Source organism: Amphiura filiformis, chromosome 3, assembly GCF_039555335.1.
Source record: "Amphiura filiformis chromosome 3, Afil_fr2py, whole genome shotgun sequence".
Classification (NCBI taxonomy): Eukaryota; Metazoa; Echinodermata; class Ophiuroidea; order Amphilepidida; family Amphiuridae; genus Amphiura; species Amphiura filiformis.
In genome coordinates, this window is record NC_092630.1 from 52,849,844 (window position 1) to 52,874,387 (window position 24,544).

The window sequence follows — 24,544 nt, forward strand, 5'->3', positions numbered from 1 at the left end:
ATTTACATATCGAATAGATTCTTATTTATTTTCCACAAAATGTGTGCTTTCACTGATTACATTGCTATTTCTCTCCAGCACCTATATAAATTTGCAATTTTTGGATTTTCAAAATCACGATTGTCTAATTTCTAATCTCGAATGTCTAAAAATGCAATTTTTTGGGTCAAAATTTTTTTTATGTCAAAAAGTGGTGTCAGATGACTCCATGGCACTTGATCGGTGTAGAAAAGTTGTATTTATATGACAATGTTCGGAAATCACGAATGTCTAATTTCTAATCTCGAATGTCTAAAAATGCAATTTTTTGGGTCAAAATTATTTTGATGTCAAAAAGTGGTGTCAGATGACTCCATGGCATTTTGATCGGTGTAGAAAAGTGGTTTTTATATGACAATATACGGAAATCACGAATGTCTAATTTGTAATCTCGAATGTCTAAAAAAGCAATTTTTTGGGTCTTATATTTTCGGGAAGGTCACAAATGGTGCCATATTACTCCTGAACACGTGATCTGTGTAGAAAAGTGGTTTTTAAATCGAAATTCTGCGAAATAACGAATGACTAAAAATTGAGATTTTTTGGTCAAAATTTTTCGAATGTTTAAAGTGGTGTCGAATGTCTAAAAATGATGTCAATTGACTCCATGACACGTGATCGGTGTAGAAAAGTAGATTTTAGATCGAAATTCTGCGGAATAACGAATGTCTAATTTGAATGTCTAAAAATGCAATTTTTGGGTCAAAATTAATTTGATGTCAAAGAGTGGTGTCAGATGATTCCATGGCACTTGATCGGTGTTAGAAAAGTGGTTTTTATATGACAATTTTCGGAAATCACGAATGTCTAATTTCTAATCTCGAATGTCTAAAATGCCATTTTTGGGGTTAAATATTTTCGGGAAGGTAAAAAATGGTGTCATATTACTCCTAGACACATGCTCTGTGTAGAAAAGTGTTGTTAGATCGAAATTCTGCGAAATAACTAATGTCTAAAAATTGAGATTTTTGGTCAAAATTTTTCGAATGTCTAAAGTGGTGTCGAATGTCTAAAAATGATGTCAATTGACTCCATGACACGTGATCGGTTTAGAAAAGTGGATTTTAGATCGAAATTCTGCGAAATAACGAATGTCTAAAAATTGAGATTTTTTGGTCAAAATTTTCGAATGTCTAAAGTGGTGTCGAATGTCTAAAAATGATGTCAATTGACTCCATGACACGTGATCGGTTTAGAAAAGTGGATTTTACTAGATCGAAATTTCATGCGGAATAACGAATGTCTAATTTCAAATCTCGAATGTCTAAAAATGCATTTTTGGGGGCAAAATTTTTTGAGGTCAAAAGTGGTGTCAGATGACTCCATGGCCCTTGACCGGTGTAGAAAAGTGGTTTTTATATGACCCTTTGTCTAATTTCTAATCTCGAATGTCTAAAAATGCAATTTTTTGGGTCAAATATTTTCGGGAAGGTCAAAACTGGTGTCATATTACTCCTAGACACGTGCTCTGTGTAGAAAAATGTTTTTAGATCGAAATTCTGCGAAATAACAAATGTCTAAAAATTGAGATTTTTTGGTCAAAATTTTTGAATGTCTAAAGTGGTGTCGAATGTCTAAAAATGATGTCAATTGACTCCATGACACGTGATCGGTGTAGAAAAGTGGATTTTAGATCGAAATTCTGCGGAATAACGAATGTCTAATTTCAAATCTCGAATGTCTAAAAATGCAATTCTTTGGGTCAAAATTTTTGATGTCAAAAGTGGTGTCAGATGACTCCATGGCCCTTGATCGGTGTAGAAAAGTGGTTTTTATATGACAATTTTCGGAAATCACGAATGTCTAATTTCTAATCTCGAATGTCTAAAAATGCAATTTTTTGGGTCTAATATTTTCGGGAAGGTCACAAATGGTGTCATATTACTCCTGAACACGTGATCTGTGTAGAAAAGTGGTTTTTAGATCGAAATTCTGCGAAATAACGAATGACTAAAAATTGAGATTTTTTGGTCAAAATTTTTCGAATGTCTAAAGTGGTGTCGAATGTCTAAAAATGATGTCAAATGACTCCATGACACGTGATCGATGCAGAAAAGTGGATTTTAGATCGAAATTCTGCGGAATAACGAATGTCTAGTTTCTAATCTCGAATGTCTAAAAATGCATTTTTTTGGGCCAAAAATTTTTGTTGTCAAAAAGTGGTGTCAGATGACTCCATGTCACTTGATTGATGTAGAAAAGTGGTTTTTATATGACAATTTTGGGAAATCACGAATGTCTAATTTCTAATCTCGAATGTCTAAAAATGCAATTTTTTGGGTCAAAAATTTTTTGATGTCAAAAAATACCGAAGATACAAAATTGTGAAATTTGTCCAAAAATGGTGTCAAAAGATTCTTGAAGTCCTAAACTTTACATAAGAGTTGTTTTAGGTCGAAATTTGTCCAAGTAACGAAGATGCAAAATTTTGACATTTTTGGCCAATTTTTTTGAATGCTCCAAAATGGTGTCAAAAGACTTAAGAAGACTTAAACTATACATAACAGTTGTTTTCAGGTCGAAATTTGGCCAGATAACGAAGATACAAAATTTTGAGTATTTTGGCCAAAATTTTCGGATGTCCAAAAATGGTGTCAAAAGACTTAAGAAGACTTAAACTATACATAACAGTTGTTTTTAGGTCGAAATTTGGCCAGATAACGAAGATACAACATTTTGAGTATTTTGGCCAAAATTTTCGGATGTCCAAAATGGTGTCAAAAGACTTAAGAAGACTTAAACTGTACATAACGGTTGTTTTTAGGTCGAAATTTGGCCAGATAACGAAGATACACAATTTTGAGTATTTTGCCCAAAATTTTCGGATGTCCAAAAATGGTGTCAAAAATGTAGAAGACTTGAACTATACATAAGAGTTGTTTTTAGGTAGATTTTGGCCAAATAACGAAGATACAAAATTTTGAAATTTTTGGCCAAATTTTTTGAATGCTCCAAAATGGTGTCAAAAGACTTAAGAAGATTTAAACTATACATAACAGTTGTTTTTAGGCCGAAATTTGGCCAGATAACGAAGATACAAAATTTTGAGTATTTTGGCCAAAATTTTCGGATGTCCAAAAATGGTGTCAAAAGACTTAAGAAGACTTAAACTATACATAACAGTTGTTTTTAGGTCGAAATTTGGCCAGATAACGAAGATACAAAATTTTGAGTATTTTGGCCAAAATTTTCGGATGTCTAAAAATGGTGTCAAAAAAATGTAGAAGACTTGAACTATACATAAGAGTTGTTTTTAGGTAGAAATTTGGCCAAATAACGAAGATACAAAATTTTGACATTTTTGGCCAAATTTTTTGAATGCTCCAAAATGTTGTCAAACGACTTAAGAAGACTTAAGCTATACATAACAGTTGTTTTTAGGTCGAAATTTGGCCAGATAACGAAGATACAAAATTTTGAATATTTTGGCCAAAATTGTCAAATGTCCAAAAATTGTTTCAAAAAACTATAGAAGACTTGAACTATACATAAGAGTTGTTTTTAGGTAGAAATATGGCCAAATAACGAAGATACAAAATTTTGACATTTTTGGCCAAATTTTTGAATGCTCCAAAATGGTGTCAAAAGACTTAAGAAGACTTAAGCTATACATAACAGTTGTTTTAGGTCGAAATTTGGCCAGATAACGAAGATACAAAATTTTGAGTATTTTGGCCAAAAATTTCAAATGTCCAAAAATAGTGTCAAAAAACTATAGAAGACTTGAACTATACATAAAAGTTGTTTTTAGGTCGAAATTCATGAAAATAAGGAATTTCAAAAACTTTATATTCAACGATAGAGTTATTCAATTGCATAATGTCTAATCTCTAATCTCTAATCTCGAGCCAACTTCACCACGCTGAATTGCTAACATACCTGCGGTGAGTCGTTCAAAGCAGTAAAACATCATCAGGAAGGACTTTGTTTTTCTCTCATTTCTAAATCATAATTTTCAAGTAGGAGTGGGTGGTAAGCAATATCTCAAGTGACTATCAAGTCATTCACTGGCCAGATTTGGGTTGGCCAAGATTGTTTGCTCCTAACCTGTTAGCCTTACAGATGAGATAAATGCATAGTCCCACTGCATGGCTGTTGTGTTGTACAGAAAGGTTTAATTTCTACCAGGTTCCAAGAAAATCAAAGAATATTTACCTATTTGACATCAGATGACCTCCACATGGCCTTGAAATTACTTTGTCAAATACTGGCCATCAACATTGAGTAATATTCTGGAGAGGGCAATAAATTCATGTTTTTTTCTATTACCAGAGCAAACCTACGACATATACTGCTGGTTTCCTATTGAAAGTATGTCCACGCTATCGACCGATTATGTAACTATTATGAATTATTTATAAGTTGGAAATGTGATCACCTCAATCCATTTTACAATAATACTTAAGTATTTGTAGTATGTTTCAGGAATTCAATGAACTTTACCCTGATAGTGATGCAATAAAATAAAATTACATGGGCCCCCAATGCTATACACAAATGGTCAAATACAAGGCCGACACCTTTGACATCTTGTCATGTCAAAGGTGTCGTATTTGTCATATTCACCCCATTGCTTTCAATTTCATGATAATGCATCAATCATTACATATTTGACCTCAGATGACCTTGAAAAAAGTTGACTTTCATTACTGTTCATATTCACTAAGTTTCTTAAAATCCAACAATCTTTAGTAATTTAACCTCAGATGACCTTGGAATGTAAAAAATAGTCAAACTTGTGAGAAATCCTACAAATCTTTTAAATAACGAATGACTAAAAATTGAGATTTTTTGGTCAAAATTTTTCGAATGTTTAAAGTGGTGTCGAATGTCTAAAAATGATGTCAATTGACTCCATGACACGTGATCGGTGTAGAAAAGTAGATTTTAGATCGAAATTCTGCGGAATAACGAATGTCTAATTTCGAATGTCTAAAAATGCAATTTTTTGGGTCAAAATTAATTTGATGTCAAAGAGTGGTGTCAGATGATTCCATGGCACTTGATCGGTGTTAGAAAAGTGGTTTTTATATGACAATTTTCGGAAATCACGAATGTCTAATTTCTAATCTCGAATGTCTAAAAATGCCATTTTTGGGGTTAAATATTTTCGGGAAGGTAAAAAATGGTGTCATATTACTCCTAGACACGTGCTCTGTGTAGAAAAGTGTTTTTAGATCGAAATTCTGCGAAATAACGAATGTCTAAAAATTGAGATTTTTTGGTCAAAATTTTTCGAATGTCTAAAGTGGTGTCGAATGTCTAAAAATGATGTCAATTGACTCCATGACACGTGATCGGTTTAGAAAAGTGGATTTTAGATCGAAATTCTGCGAAATAAAGAATGTCTAAAAATTGAGATTTTTTTGTCAAAATTTTTCGAATGTCTAAAGTGGTGTCGAATGTCTAAAAAAATGATGTCAATTGACTCCATGACACGTGATCGGTTTAGAAAAGTGGATTTTACTAGATCGAAATTCTGCGGAATAACGAATGTCTAATTTCAAATCTCGAATGTCTAAAAATGCATTTTTTGGGGGCAAAATTTTTTTGAGGTCAAAAAGTGGTGTCAGATGACTCCATGGCCCTTGACCGGTGTAGAAAAGTGGTTTTTATATGACCCTTTGTCTAATTTCTAATCTCGAATGTCTAAAAATGCAATTTTTTGGGTCAAATATTTTCGGGAAGGTCAAAACTGGTGTCATATTACTCCTAGACACGTGCTCTGTGTAGAAAAATGTTTTTAGATCGAAATTCTCATGAAATAACAAATGTCTAAAATTGAGATTTTTGGTCAAAATTTTGAATGTCTAAAGTGGTGTCGAATGTCTAAAATGATGTCAATTGACTCCATGACACATGATCGGTGTAGAAAAGTGGATTTTAGATCGAAATTCTGCGGAATAACGAATGTCTAATTTCAAATCTCGAATGTCTAAAAATGCAATTCTTTGGGTCAAAATTTTTTTGATGTCAAAAAGTGGTGTCAGATGACTCCATGGCCCTTGATCGGTGTAGAAAAGTGGTTTTTATATGACAATTTTCGGAAATCACGAATGTCTAATTTCTAATCTCGAATGTCTAAAAATGCAATTTTTTGGGTCTAATATTTTCGGGAAGGTCACAAATGGTGTCATATTACTCCTGAACACGTGATCTGTGTAGAAAAGTGGTTTTTAGATCGAAATTCTGCGAAATAACGAATGACTAAAAATTGAGATTTTTTGGTCAAAATTTTTCGAATGTCTAAAGTGGTGTCGAATGTCTAAAAATGATGTCAAATGACTCCATGACACGTGATCGATGCAGAAAAGTGGATTTTAGATCGAAATTCTGCGGAATAACGAATGTCTAGTTTCTAATCTCGAATGTCTAAAAATGCATTTTTTTGTGTAAAAAATTTGTTGATGACAAAAAGTGGTGTCAGATGACTCCATGTCACTTGATTGATGTAGAAAAGTGGTTTTTATATGACAATTTTGGGAAATCACGAATGTCTAATTTCTAATCTCGAATGTCTAAAATGCAATTTTTGGGTCAAAAATTTTTGATGTCAAAAATACCGAAGATACAAAATTGTGAAATTTGTCCAAAAATGGTGTCAAAAGATTCTTGAAGTCCTAAACTTTACATAAGAGTTGTTTTAGGTCGAAATTTGTCCAAGTAACTGAAGATGCAAAATTTTGACATTTTTGGCCAATTTTTTGAATGCTCCAAAATGGTGTCAAAAGACTTAAGAAGACTTAAACTATACATAACAGTTGTTTTCAGGTCGAAATTTGGCCAGATAACGAAGATACAAAATTTTGAGTATTTTGGCCAAAATTTTCGGATGTCCAAAAATGGTGTCAAAAGACTTAAGAAGACTTAAACTATACATAACAGTTGTTTTTAGGTCGAAATTTGGCCAGATAACGAAGATACAACATTTTGAGTATTTTGGCCAAAATTTTCGGATGTCCAAAAATGGTGTCAAAAGACTTAAGAAGACTTAAACTGTACATAACGGTTGTTTTTAGGTCGAAATTTGGCCAGATAACGAAGATACACAATTTTGAGTATTTTGCCCAAAATTTTCGGATGTCCAAAAATGGTGTCAAAAATGTAGAAGACTTGAACTATACATAAGAGTTGTTTTTAGGTAGATTTTGGCCAAATAACGAAGATACAAAATTTTGAAATTTTTGGCCAAATTTTTTGAATGCTCCAAAATGGTGTCAAAAGACTTAAGAAGATTTAAACTATACATAACAGTTGTTTTAGGCCGAAATTTGGCCAGATAACGAAGATACAAAATTTTGAGTATTTTGGCCAAAATTTTCGGATGTCCAAAAATGGTGTCAAAAGACTTAAGAAGACTTAAACTATACATAACAGTTGTTTTTAGGTCGAAATTTGGCCAGATAACGAAGATACAAAATTTTGAGTATTTTGGCCAAAATTTTCGGATGTCTAAAAATGGTGTCAAAAAAATGTAGAAGACTTGAACTATACATAAGAGTTGTTTTTAGGTAGAAATTTGGCCAAATAACGAAGATACAAAATTTTGACATTTTTGGCCAAATTTTTTGAATGCTCCAAAATGTTGTCAAACGACTTAAGAAGACTTAAGCTATACATAACAGTTGTTTTTAGGTCGAAATTTGGCCAGATAACGAAGATACAAAATTTTGAATATTTTGGCCAAAATTGTCAAATGTCCAAAAATTGTTTCAAAAACTATAGAAGACTTGAACTATACATAAGAGTTGTTTTTAGGTAGAAATATGGCCAAATAACGAAGATACAAAATTTTGACATTTTTGGCCAAATTTTTTGAATGCTCCAAAATGGTGTCAAAAGACTTAAGAAGACTTAAGCTATACATAACAGTTGTTTTTAGGTCGAAATTTGGCCAGATAACGAAGATACAAAATTTTGAGTATTTTGGCCAAAAATTTCAAATGTCCAAAAATAGTGTCAAAAAACTATAGAAGACTTGAACTATACATAAAAGTTGTTTTTAGGTCGAAATTCATGAAAATAAGGAATTTCAAAAACTTTATATTCAACGTATAGAGTTATTCAATTGCGAATGTCTAATCTCTAATCTCTAATCTCGAGCCAACTTCACGCTGAATTGCTAACATACCTGCGGTGAGTCGTTCAAAGCAGTAAAACATCATCAGGAAGGACTTTGTTTTTCTCTCATTTCTAAATCATAATTTTCAAGTAGGAGTGGGTGGTAAGCAATATCTCAAGTGACTATCAAGTCATTCACTGGCCAGATTTGGGTTGGCCAAGATTGTTTGCTCCTAACCTGTTAGCCTTACAGATGAGATAAATGCATAGTCCCACTGCATGGCTGTTGTGTTGTACAGAAAGGTTTAATTTCTACCAGGTTCCAAGAAAATCAAAGAATATTTACCTATTTGACATCAGATGACCTCCACATGGCCTTGAAATTACTTTGTCAAATACTGGCCATCAACATTGAGTAATATTCTGGAGAGGGCAATAAATTCATGTTTTTTTCTATTACCAGAGCAAACCTACGACATATACTGCTGGTTTCCTATTGAAAGTATGTCCACGCTATCGACCGATTATGTAACTATTATGAATTATTTATAAGTTGGAAATGTGATCACCTCAATCCATTTTACAATAATACTTAAGTATTTGTAGTATGTTTCCAGGGAATTCAATGAACTTTACCCTGATAGTGATGCAATAAAATAAAATTACATGGCGCCCCCAATGCTATACACAAATGGTCAAATACAAGGCCGACACCTTTGACATCTTGTCATGTCAAAGGTGTCGTATTTGTCATATTCACCCCATTGCTTTCAATTTCATGATAATGCATCAATCATTACATATTTGACCTCAGATGACCTTGAAAAAAGTTGACTTTCATTACTGTTCATATTCACTAAGTTTCTTAAAAATCCAACAATCTTTAGTAATTTAACCTCAGATGACCTTGGAATGTAAAAAATAGTCAAACTTGTGAGAAATCCTACAAATCTTTTAAGAAACTTATTTGACCTCACATGACCTCAGATGACCTTGACCTTTTGTTTTACTATTACAAGTATGAGTACATGTGTAAAATGTGTATGGATAGGGTGTGGGTGTTTGTGGGTAACATGCCATACTATATGATATGGTTTTGTTGCTATCTACTGAAGATAGCACCAAAATACATTTTGACTCCTAGCAACAAAAAAGAGCAAGAACACACAAATAATTTACATATAGATGTACACACAACACACAATACATACAATGACAGACAAACAGACACCCCTATAAATAGTCACCTTCAAATAGGGAGACAATTTATAGTACTATACAAATGTGGATGCATATTGGGGATGTTTTCCACCATTGTTTGTCTATTATTTTTGGCACAAATAAATTTGACATATCTACATTGAATTGTGGACCACTTTTAGTGCCTACCTGGGGGAACTCTGTTCTTTCTAGACCATTGCACATGTAGGGAAACTTGGCCATCCATGCGTAAAAATGCATCCTCTTTTGACGGTATAATGAAATAAATGTCAGTGTTTGAGGGCGATTATACACTCCCACCCCAACATGCACCTCCATACATACAAACACCCACACATCCCAATAGGTACAAGTATTCACCGTATTCTCTGTCCTGGACTGATGAACACTGGGATGATTTTTTTCTGATATTGACTGCCCTATCAGAGGATGTTAGAACTTGCAAGCATACATACTTTCATGCAAATAATACTCAATTTTGTATGACATTTTAATCTATCACCCGGGTACTGATTTCTATATCACCAATACAGGATGCACTCTCAAATGCATGAGTTTTTTGGTACAGGAACCGGGACCATTGCCGGTTCCTCAAACTTTCCTGTTTGGAATGAAATTTTTCATGAAAACGTCCACGTTCAAGAGTGATTACATATCACACCCACATACGAAGACACACACACAACACACAATGACCCACCTGAATCATTGACATGATCCAAAAGGCATATTTGACATGTGTTTTTTCCCTAGCTTCTTCCAGTGTATCTACAGATGGTAGTTCATCTGTAGGCTCAGCAGTCACTGCTACATCCCTTTTCTCTATAGGTATCAATGGCTCCGAGCTGCCAGAATTATTATTAATGAGAGGTGAGCAGTCTTCGTTGAGTATAAAAGGCTCTGCAACTATAGGACTGATGAAGGCTCCTAAACCATAGCAGAAATGAAGTGCCTGCAGAAAGAAAGGATCAAAAATTTCAAAATAGTTCAATATCAGCATAACATGTAGACAAATTTGTCACTGATAAAATGGTACTATTTAATTATGTTAGAACAGAATAAAAACAGTGAGTAGATGCTTACATAATTCATGTATGTTACTTCTGTAGCAAAAGCAATGGACCTCATTGTACAAGTCCACCAAAACAGGTTCGCATTGAAACTGCAATATTTTGTTATTATATTCCTCATTTATATGGAGTAACCTGTATCTTTGCAAAATGTGAAATTCTGACCATGAAATCATATAAAAGGTTAAATGCATTGAAAACATTTCAAATGTGATCAGTTCAAGAAATCAGGTGAAAGATAACATCCACATACACACAGAAATTCAGAATCTCATTGGCATTAAGCACCATTAAAAAGCAATGCAAATTCTATATGGAATCAGATCTCCTAGGGAATATTGACTCAAATTGATTATTGATGCAAAGATGATTTGAAAAGATTTGTACTTACAATTGTATATTTTCAAATAGCACAAATCTTTTCAAAGAAATTGATCCAATATAATCATTTGATAACAACAGTTTGAACTTGCTTACACTTTCAGATATACTGAATCAATAAAGAGGACAAAAGAAACTAGTTTAACCCCCTGAGCACTACTTGCCAATCTAACATTATCTCTGATTGGTCAATTACATAATATCTTCATTTTGATCACCAATCAGAATGGAGCTTTGCAAATAATTCGCCCCAATTTTTTTGTGTGGTGAAATTATTCTAACAATGTTGCTGATTGGTCCAATTCATATGAAAACTTCTAAGTTGACCAATAGGCAGGTAGTTCTCATGGGGTTAAAATACAGACAAAACTTGGCTGAAATCAAATTATTTACAGATTTATTCTAGACAGATACTCCGTCAATGTAATGCCCACAGATCAAATCAGATAATCTGGACTCTAAATCCAAAGATGATAGCATGGCAAGTGTATGTGTGACTACAAGTCTTTAAGCCTTGGGGGTTTAGCAATAAATACTACGTAATATTCCATTTCTTGACAGCATGAGTGAGAGTCTGATCTGACAAGTGGAAAACTACGACCAAAGCAGTCCGTCATATAATTCCTCCCAGCTACAAACAACATGACGGGTATAATTTGCCGGCTCGCTGGTTAGCTTGACTGGGTGACTTGCGTGATTTGCTCAAGTAAATATCCTGTGCAAAACTCATGCATGAAACTACTATTTAGACGACTATAGTGACATATATTACTCCAATTTAGGCAAGACCTGTCTGTTTGTTGATAGAGGGATATTTTGCTTGGATCCATGCTTTTTTTACTGTTCAAAGAACATCAAATGTTTGAAATCCATGTGCCATTTTGACAAATTGCAAGTTGGCCTATAAAATTGGGACTTAGTGTTTTAAGAAACTGAAATTTCAAACAAGTATACGTAATGCGATCAAGGGGAGTGAATCTAATGTCGCAATATTGATTTTGAGTTATTGGGTAAAAAAAAGTGCTCAAATTCTTTTGTTTCATATTGTCTTCAACAACTGATAAAATGCCTATAACTTCGTAACCAGATGTTCAAGTTTCACGGATTTGCATCAAAATGTAGCAAGTTTGAAACACTAGTAACAGTGTGGCAAACAAGTGTGATGATGTGTTACTTAAAAAAATCATTTCTTGCATTAATTTCATAATGTTCATCTTTTAAAGCAGGAATTAAGTAAAAAGTATACAGTGTAATTTGGAGCATCCATTAGTTCAAAGAGTCATTAATCCAAAAAGTGTTTAAGTTCAATTTAGGGGAGATTAGGTTCAGGGAATGGATTAGTGCTCACTGCTATAGGTGGCATATAATTGCAAGGTAGTTCCAGGTTGTGGGTTCAAGTCCCTGTTGCATCAACATATTGAGCACATTGGCATCACCTCTCCTCACCCAGGGGTACAAATGGGTACCAGCTTTATGCACTGCATTCAATGCTAGGAAGCAGTGGCGTAGCATCATAGGGGCACATGGGGGGCACGTGCCCCCCAATCGATCTGAAATTTTTAAAAAGCCAATAGGAAAATGGCCAAAATCAGATCCGGTTCCCCCAATCATGACATGATCGGTGCCCCCCAATATATTGACCCATGCTACGCCACTGCTAGGAAGGTAATAGACTAACACTGTAAGCTGTGGATGAACATTATGTATAGGATAATGGCCAAGGATTAGAACGTGAGTGGATAAGAATGGCTGAGCCGCGGAGCGGCGAAGCCATTCTTATCCACTCACGTTCTAATCCGACCGCCATTAACCGACTTAATACACACCTATGACGTCGGCGCTATTGTTTTACCGCTCCATTATTTTTCACGAATGGAGTGTTATTGAAATAGGCTGCTCTTTACAAATTGATCAATTACTCATTGATGCCGGACAATACACTAATATAATGATCGTACTAAATTTTAGGTGCGAGTGCAAAAATAGTCCAACTCAGCTTTATGTTAAATTTCTATAGAAATACCCATCATATCACGATCCAGGTGTTTAGTTCAAATCATCCGTAACCACCTTCTTGAATTATAAAGATTTAAAATGTTTGTTACACAAATTGAATAAACGTAGATTCGTAAAATCATCCAAGTGATTAGACAATCAATAGTTCTTTATGCCCACTTCTAATGCGTTAACTGTTGAAGTAGTTGCGTTTAGGTCTCTATTTTGCATAATAAGGAAAATGGGCAAAAAGGTCATATAGGTTCATATGAAATGGTCATTACAGTTGTGTACCTCAAGAAAACTACATCTATCGCTATACCTGAGCAATGATACTCTCCTCTGTGAATCGAGTGTTCGATTTTGGAACAACCATGCAATTATGGACACTATTGTTTATCTTGGATAATTTTGTGATGGAATCATTCCGAGGATATATATCGTTGATTCGCAGCAGAAGGACCAAAATCAGGTGCGAAAAGGTACGAAAATTTTAAATGTACTACAACACATTTTACCTAGGCCTATTATGTCCCTGAACTTTGTCGGCAAAAACAAAACAAACTTACGCCGCCTTCGACGCGAAATAAAAGCCACCTCAACTTCCAGTCCCCCTTCCGAAATCAAATGGATCGTCCCTAACATTGTAATATTTAATTACCGTTAAATGGGGGTAACTTCGGTAAGCGGGGTAACTTTGGTCGTTCAAATATATTTTTTTAAATGGTCATATTTCCATACAGCAATATTGTTTTTAGTCATATTTGGTCTCAATTTGTTAAGAAATATATTTGGAAGAAATAAAAGTCGCTCATGTCCAATTTCTTTTAAAGTTACGAAAATATTGGCATTTTTGACCAAAAATTAGCATTTTTTACATTTTTTCAGACAAAATAAAATCGATATTTGTGAGCAAGGATGCGTGCTTGCTTAATTTTGCAGGGGTCAAATGTCACAAAAACAAAACCTTGCCCATATACAGCGAAGATCAATTTTTTTCATTTTTTTCTTCATGGAATGTAATACTCTGACCAAAGTTGCCCCAAATGCGGGGTAACTTTGGTCAGGCTATTATCAACCCCTAGGGCACCCTTTCAAAATTATTCAAAAATCTTTTTCAACTTCAAGGTGTAGAAGGGAACCCTAATGTCATAAAAAAAGAGATAATTAGAAATATATTTGGTTTTGTTTGGAAGCAGTGGTTTAAAAACTCTGAAAAGTGCCCAAAGTTACCCCATTTTACGGTATAGGATAGGCCTACTGATCGATGTATGTAAATATTCAAGCATGCCAAAATACCATCAGATGAAACATCAGATATACTAATGACAAATAAAAATTATACAGAAAATAGACCTACTGTGGCTTTTATCATTTATATTAAACATGCCCGAAGAACCATTTAAAATAAACAGATTCATAGGCCTAAATACATTGATACAGAATGTGTATTACGTATATGTAGCAATGTTGCCCAAAATATGACAAATTATACGGAGGGCCGAAACCACTGAAAACGTATAAAAATATAAAGAAGAAAAAAAATGTTATAAAAACAGTAAGCGAGAAAGAAAGGTCCAAATAAATAAATAAAGGGCCTACTAAGTAAAGCCTAAATAAGCATTTTCCAAAGTGAGGGTAAAATACATCTTGCATAATAAGTACAACTTAGCCAACAATTTAACCTGCCCGTTTTGATCTTGACTTGCTTTTCACAGATTGCATTGTAAGGGCTCGGATAGCGACGTTTTTACGTATTTTTTTTGTGGCACCTGAGAGCAAATCAGACACATCCTTCTGATATCAAATAATTTAGATTTTTATTAAATTCGCGACATACACATTTTATGGCAAATTATTAAAAATTGATATTTTTGAAATTTAACAGTCCTCAAAGTAAATTGTATAAATCTAACGATATGCAGTAAATAGTAGGAAGTTGGGTTGAACAGCCGTCAATCATATGAAAATTGTGACCTTCATTATTAAAGATATAGATTTTTCCTCAAAACACTAAAAATGTAGGTCTTTTTGGAAAAAAAATGTTTAAGTTCAATATGAAAGGTCAAATTTTCAATTGAGTCGGCTTTTCATCCCAGCTACATAGGCCTATATAGTTTAATTACATATCATTAGATTTATAAAGTTTACTTTCGAGGACTGTTAAATTTGGAAAAATATAAAAATATGAAATTTTAATAATTTGTATTATATCGCGAATTTCACAAAATCAAAATTATTATTTTTAGATATAGGGACAATCCTCGTATTCAGCATGTAATTCGATGTCTGATGTGCTCTCAGGTCCCATAACAATACTGTGCAAATGTTGCTATCCGCTTCCTCAATTTATTGTATTAATGAAAATCATTTTCTTCTTGTTTTTTCGTATCATTGTTTTGCATGAATGAAGTGATGATAACAATACCGCACTTTCTATTCTATTCTATTCTATTCTACTTTTCGCAAATACTTGCTTTTCAAAAGTGCAATTGATATTAACACTACATTCGTAAATGCCAGTACTTTTTCCCTGAAAAGTATTTGCTTTTCAGAGAAAAGAGAAAGGCATTTACGAATGGCGTGTTATTGTGATCATCGCTCCATTCGTGGAAAATAATGGAGCGGTAAAACAATAGCGCGACGTCATAGGTGTGTATTAAATGGAGGAGAAAAAACATGGACACTCTGGCCTGTGTGAACACAAGTTTGTCCCCTTTTTTAGTGCTAATTACGATACTTCTTGATTTTTCACACTAACAAGCTGTAGCTTGCAACTGTAACATATACTACAAGGCTTTTTAAAAATAAATGAATTTCTGTGGCAGCAACCTGAAATTGTCAACAATTCTTTTGATCTCTAATCAATCTGTATAGAGCCCTTCAAAGAAGTTTTGCATTGACTATCTCAATACAGTTATATATGCTAGTGAAATAAAAGACTTGTGCATATCAATAATAACACAGGTTTAATTGGCATTCACATGCAATATCCACATCCATTGCTTTCTACTGCTTTGATTGCATCAATATTATAGTTGATCAAAATTGTGGCATAAAATTAAAACCAATCTTAGTAAAAATAACCCGTAGATAATTTTCTCTCCCAATGTGAATAGTAAAGTATAATATAAATAATAATCTAAAATAGTTGATTTTTAAAGTAAACCATCTAATATTTAATATGTTTTGATCACATTGGCAATCTTTAATAAGTGAAGTTAGTCCCATTCTGATGGTAACAACAGTAGCGATGTCAATAATGCTTTTTCTTGCCAGATGACTGAATATTAATTTGAGTAAAAAAAGCTCACAACTTGGCCAATCGTCCTGTAATATCAAAACAAATGGGATTAATCAAGAGAATACAGTACAAAAAAATTATGTTCATCACGAGGAGAAACTTGAAAAAGACTATGAGTTTCATTGGTTTTCAAATGGTTGCATTTCAGGATGTGTTGCACACAAATGCCTCTTCCATGATTTTCATGTTTACAACATATAAACATTACATAATTAACACAATTGATTTATTTCTACATATGCAAAGTACAGTATGAATAGTACAATTACTTAAAAACATATTGGAGGAGAACTGAGAAATATGCCAGAGGCTTGTCAAGTCCAAGACACCATTATTGTTACAAATATAAGAACCATTGGAAGAGTTCAGATTTCTTGAGTTTTTAACATGATTTGGGATATTGTTCCACATCATCATGAGTCAGCGAGTCGAAGTGGTCACCGTGCACGCTATACGCTCATGTTTGTCAGCGTTGCCACGGTAGCTGCATCTGAGTGTAACGGAAAATGAACTATTGCCCTTGCGCGGAGTGCAATAGTCCTTTTCTAAAAATGGCAAAAATAATCAATAGTAATTAACCAATCAAATGATAAGAATCCTTTGTATGAGTTATATAAATATATCTAATGTTATAATTACGATTTTGTGCATTAGTTGTAGTTGTTAAATGCAGGTGGCAATAAGTTATTGCAGTATTTATACATGAATGTGCCAACAGATGGTGCTGATGTCAAATTAGACTGCAACCAAGTCTGTCCACATAAGAAAATCTTTTTTACATAAATAAGACAATTTCCCCAAAAATTTCTAAAATGAATACTGCATTTGACCTAATTAGCATAGCTACAGAATTTAAAGCAACATATTTTCAAATAAAATGATGTGTTTTAGTATTTCAGTAGTTCTTTCCCTTAACTGTATTCTAATCATGTATTGCAGAGACCTATCTATGATTTCCATCAATGTCCCGCTAAACATGAATGTTTATCTATCTAATCATTCTAATGTATGATGCCCAGGTAGGTAGTGTGAGTGAGCTAGGCAGCATACAGTAGGCAGCTAACCAACTCTGCGATTCGTCCATGCACGATTTGACTTTCTGGGCTGTCTGCCATTATCCATTGCAAATTTCACACACGTACCCTGTGCAGAGGGATAATATGATTATCCCTATGTTCACATGAGTACAGCCATCTTAAAATGTCACTCATTTGAAGTGCAAATGTCATGCATAAAGAACAAAGAAGTTACTTGGCAACTCCCGGATTCGAACCTTAGACAACTTGGATGCCAAGCACAAGATCATGAACCGGTAGCCACGGTTTCGCTGGCTTGGCCAGTGATTCTGTGCGTGACTTCATGGCATCAAATGGAATGCAGTGGTTTTCTTTGTAAGGTTTTGTATGATTTTATAGAGTTAGGGTTAATTATGTGCTTAATTATTCATCCACAACATACATTTCCAAGTTTATTTAAGCAAATATTGCAGTCTTTGGACACGGTCACATTTTTTGATGTAAGGAATATCCTCAGTTGAGGACAACTTTGAGTTTGATAGTTGGCATAATCTTACAGTTTTAATATTCCTTGCATGTATCTTCACATAAATTCAGTTTAAGACACTAAATAAAACCTAACAATGTTTAAATTCTTAAGACATTTGTTACAGTGTGCATACACATAAATTATAACAATCAGTTGTTGAAGACATGCATGCATGCAGACCATGTAAAGCGCTCTCTCTCTAATGGTCTCAATTAACTGTGTAGCAAAGCAGTTGGGAGAATGACTAAATAATTGTGACTATTAAGGTGACTGTATCCTTTTCTTCATGTAAACCACCTTAATACCCTGCACGCACAAATTGTGTGAGTCACCGAGGAAAACTCAACCAATTTTGAAATTTTTTAAACTGATCCATCTTAATAACCACAACTTGTATTGTACTTAGATAGAAATTTGAAATTGTATAAATTTCTGGCATCTAACATTATACTTTCTGTCTCTTACACTCAATATAGAAATATAGAAACTTTTCTTATGTTATTATGCAAGAGTAAAATGCTAGTAAAAAATACTTTGCAACAGCTTGCTCTGTCTGGTAAATTTTCACAGCATACATTGTTAGACATATGATGCATTTTATGTGTCCTTTACGTATGAAATGCTATAATATTGAAGCATAAGCATTGAACCAAAGCAAATGAATAATCATTTTTACAATACTATTTTAGGTCCACAAGGTTAGGGTGCTCAATAAAGCAGTGAAATGGAATAAATCACCTACATGAAGAAGCAAGTTATTAAAATTCAATCTGCTCTGCAACAATCTCAGGAAACTTTTGATCACTGAACTGACCATTCCCTTTGAGCATCATATTGACAGGTCTATCGGTTTAAGGATATACGAGGTATTGTTGGTAGATTTTCATTATCTGAATCAATATATTATTGAAAAATAACACTTTGGTGTTTTGCAAAAGTTCATTCTACAAATCATATACTTTGAAAACGTGCTTAATTTATTGTTGTTAATGAGTTATGTATGTTTTACTAAGTGTTGTTGTTTCAGCCCTCTTTACAACATAACTTAAGAACCACAGGACCTACAAACGTATATCTGTGATATTTGAATTCTTCTACACACTTGCTATGAATTGAGCAATGCAATTTTTGCTAAAGTTCACTACCATTCGCAAGATGCTGTGAACTACTTTTTTTTCTGCTGCTTCGACCAACAATACATCCTCCTACACCCTTAAGCTCAATAAGTATGCGCCACTAATTTTTGATATTCAGGAAAATGATTCTAATGTTACTTGCATTCCTGTTAAAGATGGTTCAAGGCTTCATTTGGATAATCTGGATAGGCTCCATCCTTCATTTCCTTACTTCACTCACAAATTGGTTTCAAGGATCTCCACAACAAGGTTTCTAAATTTTGAATCATTGCCTCTATTGTCATTTACCATCCAAAGATGAAAGGTCTTGGGACCAGTGCAATTTGCTCAATGCATAATTAAATAATTTTGTTAATCATGTGTACTTTAATAATTTGTATTTGTTATTACACATTATTTGTCCACCCTGCATGATCTTTTATACAATCTGTCCTGGGCTTATTGTTTTCCTTTGATATGCGATCTCTCAAGTTGACGATAAAGGGGCAAGATTTCTACTTTGACATGGTTGATAAGATGACTGAAATTGTGTGCATCTGCCAGCTGTGAATGAGTAACTAGTAAAATCAGGATGCGGTTGCTCAATAAAGCAGAGAAATTTGCCGATTGTCAATGACCATTGTGGCCCCAAAATCACTCCACAAACAATAAAGCAACAATTCACAGACTTACAGCTGAGAAACACACACCCTAGACATACCAAAATAAACCATTGCAACCAGGAACAATTCTGATTTTAGAATCTACCAGTTTATTAATCGCGAAAGCCCGAGTTAAAAATCGACTATGTACATTGCATTTTAAACGGGACTTTGATCGGGCAAAGTCCTTAACACACACACACACTGTCAATCCAATTTAACCGTAAGCATAAAGCCTGGAAGTACAAGACACGCTCATGCACCTAATGAGAGTTTAATGTTCCCGCCAACACAAAGGGCAGCATAGTTGTGTACCATGTAGTTATTAATGGTAATGGCAGGTGCCCATAGGATTTAAACCATAATGAGATCTGGGCGACCAATCACAAGCCAGATCCATTTAAAGATGCATTACATCATGGCCAATTTTAGTAGGCCAGAAATCCGACAATCTCGTCCATTGACATCAGTGGCATGTAAACCGCAATCCAAAGTTTTAAAGTAGTCCACTTGGGAAGCTAACAAACAGAGGGAGTACGGTGACTGAAAAGATCAGATGTGAAAATCTATCAATTGTGCACAATTACAGCATAATAGTTATGTAACTTCACAGAGTCCTGGATATAAGATTCCTGCTGCATGATGTAAACAAATAATTATATTGACTGAAGAGCCCAACCTGTTATACTATTATACAGTAGCCAGGGCATAATTTAGTGTCAGAATTTTGCATAGCAAAATCGTGACAAAAGTTTTATTTGTATAGCAATAATTATGTATAGCAATGACATATGTTTGTATGATTGCATAGCAATTTGCCTAGATTGTGTGGCAAAATGTGATGCGTATATACCAGTTATATTATGCCCTGATAGTAGCAATATTGATGTTGATATTTTTAGCTTACTTAGGGGGTGGAAGATAGTGGCTGGTACTGAAAGTAGGGCTAGAGAGATACACTCTAATTTTAAACCATCCATTCATTTTTTTTAAATAGAATCCCTACTCATTTATTTTTGATTCTGTAAATATTCGTTTTGATGAGATGTACTGTTCATTTTGATTAGGTATATTATCACTTTGGGTCAATAATCTTATAAAAATGAACAGTTTCCTTTTATTTTAACAACTATTCAAATCAGCAAGATCTCAAACTCATTATTTGACAAGATTATCCATTTCATTTTGACATGATTCTGTTAAGTCCCCTCTGACAAGACAAACTATTCAAATTTGATAAGTTGAATTCATGCCATGCCATATGTTTCAGACCATGATCCAGATTTGCATGGGCAGATAATAATATCACTGAGTTTGTTTGTTGTCAACTGGGTGGGCGCTTATAGGGGTACGGGTGGTTAATGGGATGAATACAGTAAGGCAAAAAAAAAAAAGAGGTTTGTCTCAAAGCTTGCGCGCGCGTTTGTAAAATCCCACGATTTGACAAAAAACAAATGCGGAAATTTTTTTTATTTCAAAAAAAAATTTTTTTATAGTTTTTTTCAAAAAAAATCGGTGAAAATCAGACTTTTTTCTCAAAATACCATGAAAAAAAGTCAGGAATAAAAATTTAAAAAATAAAAAAAATCGCATTTCGCATTTGTTTTAAATTTCTCGTGAGCTTTGAGACAAACCTTTTTTTTTTTTTGGCCTAATCATCCATTGCATTGGATCTACTAAAATTCTGGCTATAAAACTAGCACAGTGGCTCTTGATATCAAGCATCAATATTTGGTCTGCCACCTATACCTTAGAAGATTGCAAAAGCTGAAAAAAAATATTTAACAGTGAATCCTATATATAAAGGGTACAGGGCCTGTCCATGCTTAAAGCCATATTATAACATTTGCTGAGGAAAGCGCCCTCACTGAATTTTTAAAATTCCTTTTTTACACGATCAAATTGTACTTTATTAAACCAATATACCCTGCAAAAATCAAGACTCTAGGTGCTGTAGTTTTGTCAAAATCCGAGATTTTGAATAAAACGCCGGAACCGGCGCTTTATTATTACGATGGAATTATTAGTTGAACGCATACACGATGTTCATAACACACAGTAAGTACACGGCGTGCGGGACGGTGATATACACAACAAAGGGTCGTACCACAACATGACCGAAGGAGTGGTGCGTATTGGCGACATGTGCGCTGGTAGTAAATTCCAGTTTTCTTTGCTTTGCCGTAGTTGTTCGGCTCAAAAATAAAATGGGATATATCTGACAGTAAAAGCTAACATTTTATGGCAAAGAAATGCTAATCTATTTTGTTTGAAAATGTTATAATATGGCTTTAACTGGGTGTGCCTAATTAGGTCCACGGTTTTGATTGTAAATTTTGGTCCTCATTTGTGGGTATTTTTATGTTGGTCCACGGTTGATATACAATATATGTGGGTGTGTGTATATACTGTACATGTATGCATGTCACTTTCAAAGTTATGTTTTTCCATTTCACGTACAAGGCTAATCCTGCAGGATGTTTTTGCCATATGGCAATGTTTTTACCACTGTAAGCTGTTGCTACAATTTTTAATCAAAACCTAATATTGTATATAGATAATTGAAATTCAGAAATTTAATAACACACTCTCTGATAATAGCAATAGTGAATACATGCTGATATATTTCAAGCAATTACTAAACAACTGAAAAACCACCTGCAAATTTATGGTAATTTTTGCGCCATAAAATATCATTTCACAGCTTTCTCTGTGATAAACAATTTTCAATATGATATTTTCCTTCTAGATAGTATCCAAAACACATTCTGTAAGTAAGACGCTTATAAAAACAGGTTAGTACTTTGAAAGTGTGTATTTCCATAGTAAGTATACCAGAAGTAATATAATACCTGTTGTATTATAGGTATATGATATCCCTCCAGCCTAAATGGCAATATATGCGATGCCATCAACTAAAAAGAGTCTCTTGTCGGGGAAATAAATTTTGAGTTACAGCCACAACAAGCTTGCAGTCTCTGAAGGTTTTTACTGTTTACTGGACACTAAAATTGACCATATTTTAAAAATGGCTGATTTTATCTTTATGCAATTTTCAGCTACATGTAGCATCTTACAATGTCCAAGTACATCATGTAGAAAAATAAAATTAAAAATAATAGCCATCTAACTCATTTTCCTTGATCCCATCATATTATAAGCTAAGTAATAATATATCCCGTGTAGCTTTGTGGACATCTGACACCACCTATTAACTAAATTAAAACAGATGATTTTGATAGCATGGCTGCTGAATAATGAAGACATGTTTCATTATCAAACTGGCTACATTGTGCATTGATATTGCATTATGAGCTCAGCTGTGTGCTAAAAGTATAGATTTAAAAGCTAGCCTGTGGCCCAAAATGTATCAAAAGTGTTTTGTAATTCCAAATATGAAAATCAATGCTGCTATGGCTTTAATAATTTTTTTAGTTAAAGAAAGTTGAGTTATATTTGTGTTATCTACTCATGATTACAACTCAGATTGCACACAAGTTTGGTACATTTACATACACAGCAATGTTTACAAATTACACCAGCTACATGTATAACTTTTTAATGCTATCTACTGAAGATAGCAATGCAGGAACCTGATGACAGACATTTCATGTTATCAAGTATTAATGACCTTTAGTTCCGTCAATATGTTTAATGCTATCTACTGAAGATAGCAATGCAGATACTTGATGACAAACATGTCATTCCATCAAGTATGAATGGGCCTATAGTTGTGTGTCAATGTGTTTAATGCTATCTACTGAAGATAGCAATGCAGACACTTGATGACAGACATGTCATTTTATCAAGTATTAATTAACCCATAGTTCTGTCAATGCATTTAATGTTTTCTACTGAAGACTGCAATGCAGATACTTGATGACAGACATTTCATTTGATCAAGTTTTTTAATGCGCCCGAAGTTCTGTCAATACATTTAATGCTATCTAATGAAGATAGCAATGCAGATACTTGATGGCAGACATTTGATGTTATCAAGTATTAATGGCCTTTAGTTCCATCAATATGTTTAATGCTATCTACTGAAGATAGCAATGCAGACACTTGATGACAGACATGTCATTTTATCAAGTTTTAATGCGCCCATAGTTCTGTCAATACATTTAATGCTATATCTACTGAAGATAGCAATGTAGATACTTCATGACAGATGGGCCCATAATTCTGTCAATACATTTAATGCTATATACTGAAGATAGCAATGCAGATACTTGATGACAGACATTTTTATATAACTGTGTAACTTCTTTTATAACTGTTTTTATTCTTAACAACATGCAAGTGATATCATCACAGGGAATCAAGATCAGTTTTGATGTGAAATTTAATTGATTTTGCATAGTAAATGTGATCAATTGCATTATAAACAAAACAAACCATAATTCAGTTTTTAATTTCAAACTGATATTACTCATCCTTGATATCAAAAACCTATTATTTGTCAAAATATCACACCGTTATATGTAATGATGTTCTGCTTTTCCACTCCAGCAACACAAGAGAAACTGTGATTTACAGCACCAAAAGACAGAAACAATATCAACATGCAGTCACTTGAATAAAAGTCCCCAATGCCATGTTGATGACAGCAATAAAAGCCCAATCTCTCTACCTCTGCTTCAATATCACTTAATGTTGCAATAAACCACAATACCACTGGGTCTGTACTACTGTCTCTCTCAAACAACATCTACCATTGGTCAAATAAGTGCTTCACTGTATTTGATTGATTGCAGGCTAATGCGGGCTGAGGACTTTTGCCTTGCCTGCATAATGACCATAAATTCTGTTTTGATGGATGACTTGCCCTGGCGAACAACGATGAAATTTACATGGGGACATTTGTTTCCAGCAATATGATCTGAACCCTATGTGACCTATAAAACCATAACCATAAAACATGTTACATCGGGTTATTTGCATTCTATTCACACTTTAATTATCCCCATTTATAAAGTTCACTAACAAAAGTCCAGTATTCGAAGCATTTCCTGTAACTGTATGCTAATTACTATATTTAATGCTTAATAATTATTCAAAATATTTAACATTACATGTAAGCACAACGACCCTTAGGCTGAGCAAATGCAATTTGTTTTATTTTCATTTACACATACTCAATTTCAACAT

The 24,544-nt window shown here is 33.8% G+C and overlaps 1 protein-coding gene across 2 annotated transcripts in view; it reads right to left on the minus strand.

Annotated features, from left to right (window-relative positions):
* Positions 1–24,544, minus strand: part of LOC140148711 (major facilitator superfamily domain-containing protein 4A-like) — a 182,291-nt gene that overhangs the window by 68,067 nt on the left and 89,680 nt on the right. For both annotated transcript variants that reach the window (XM_072170752.1, XM_072170751.1), the window contains exon 3: positions 10,022–10,273. In XM_072170752.1, coding sequence (XP_072026853.1) covers positions 10,022–10,273 — 252 coding nt within the window. The remainder of the gene's footprint in view (positions 1–10,021; positions 10,274–24,544) is intronic.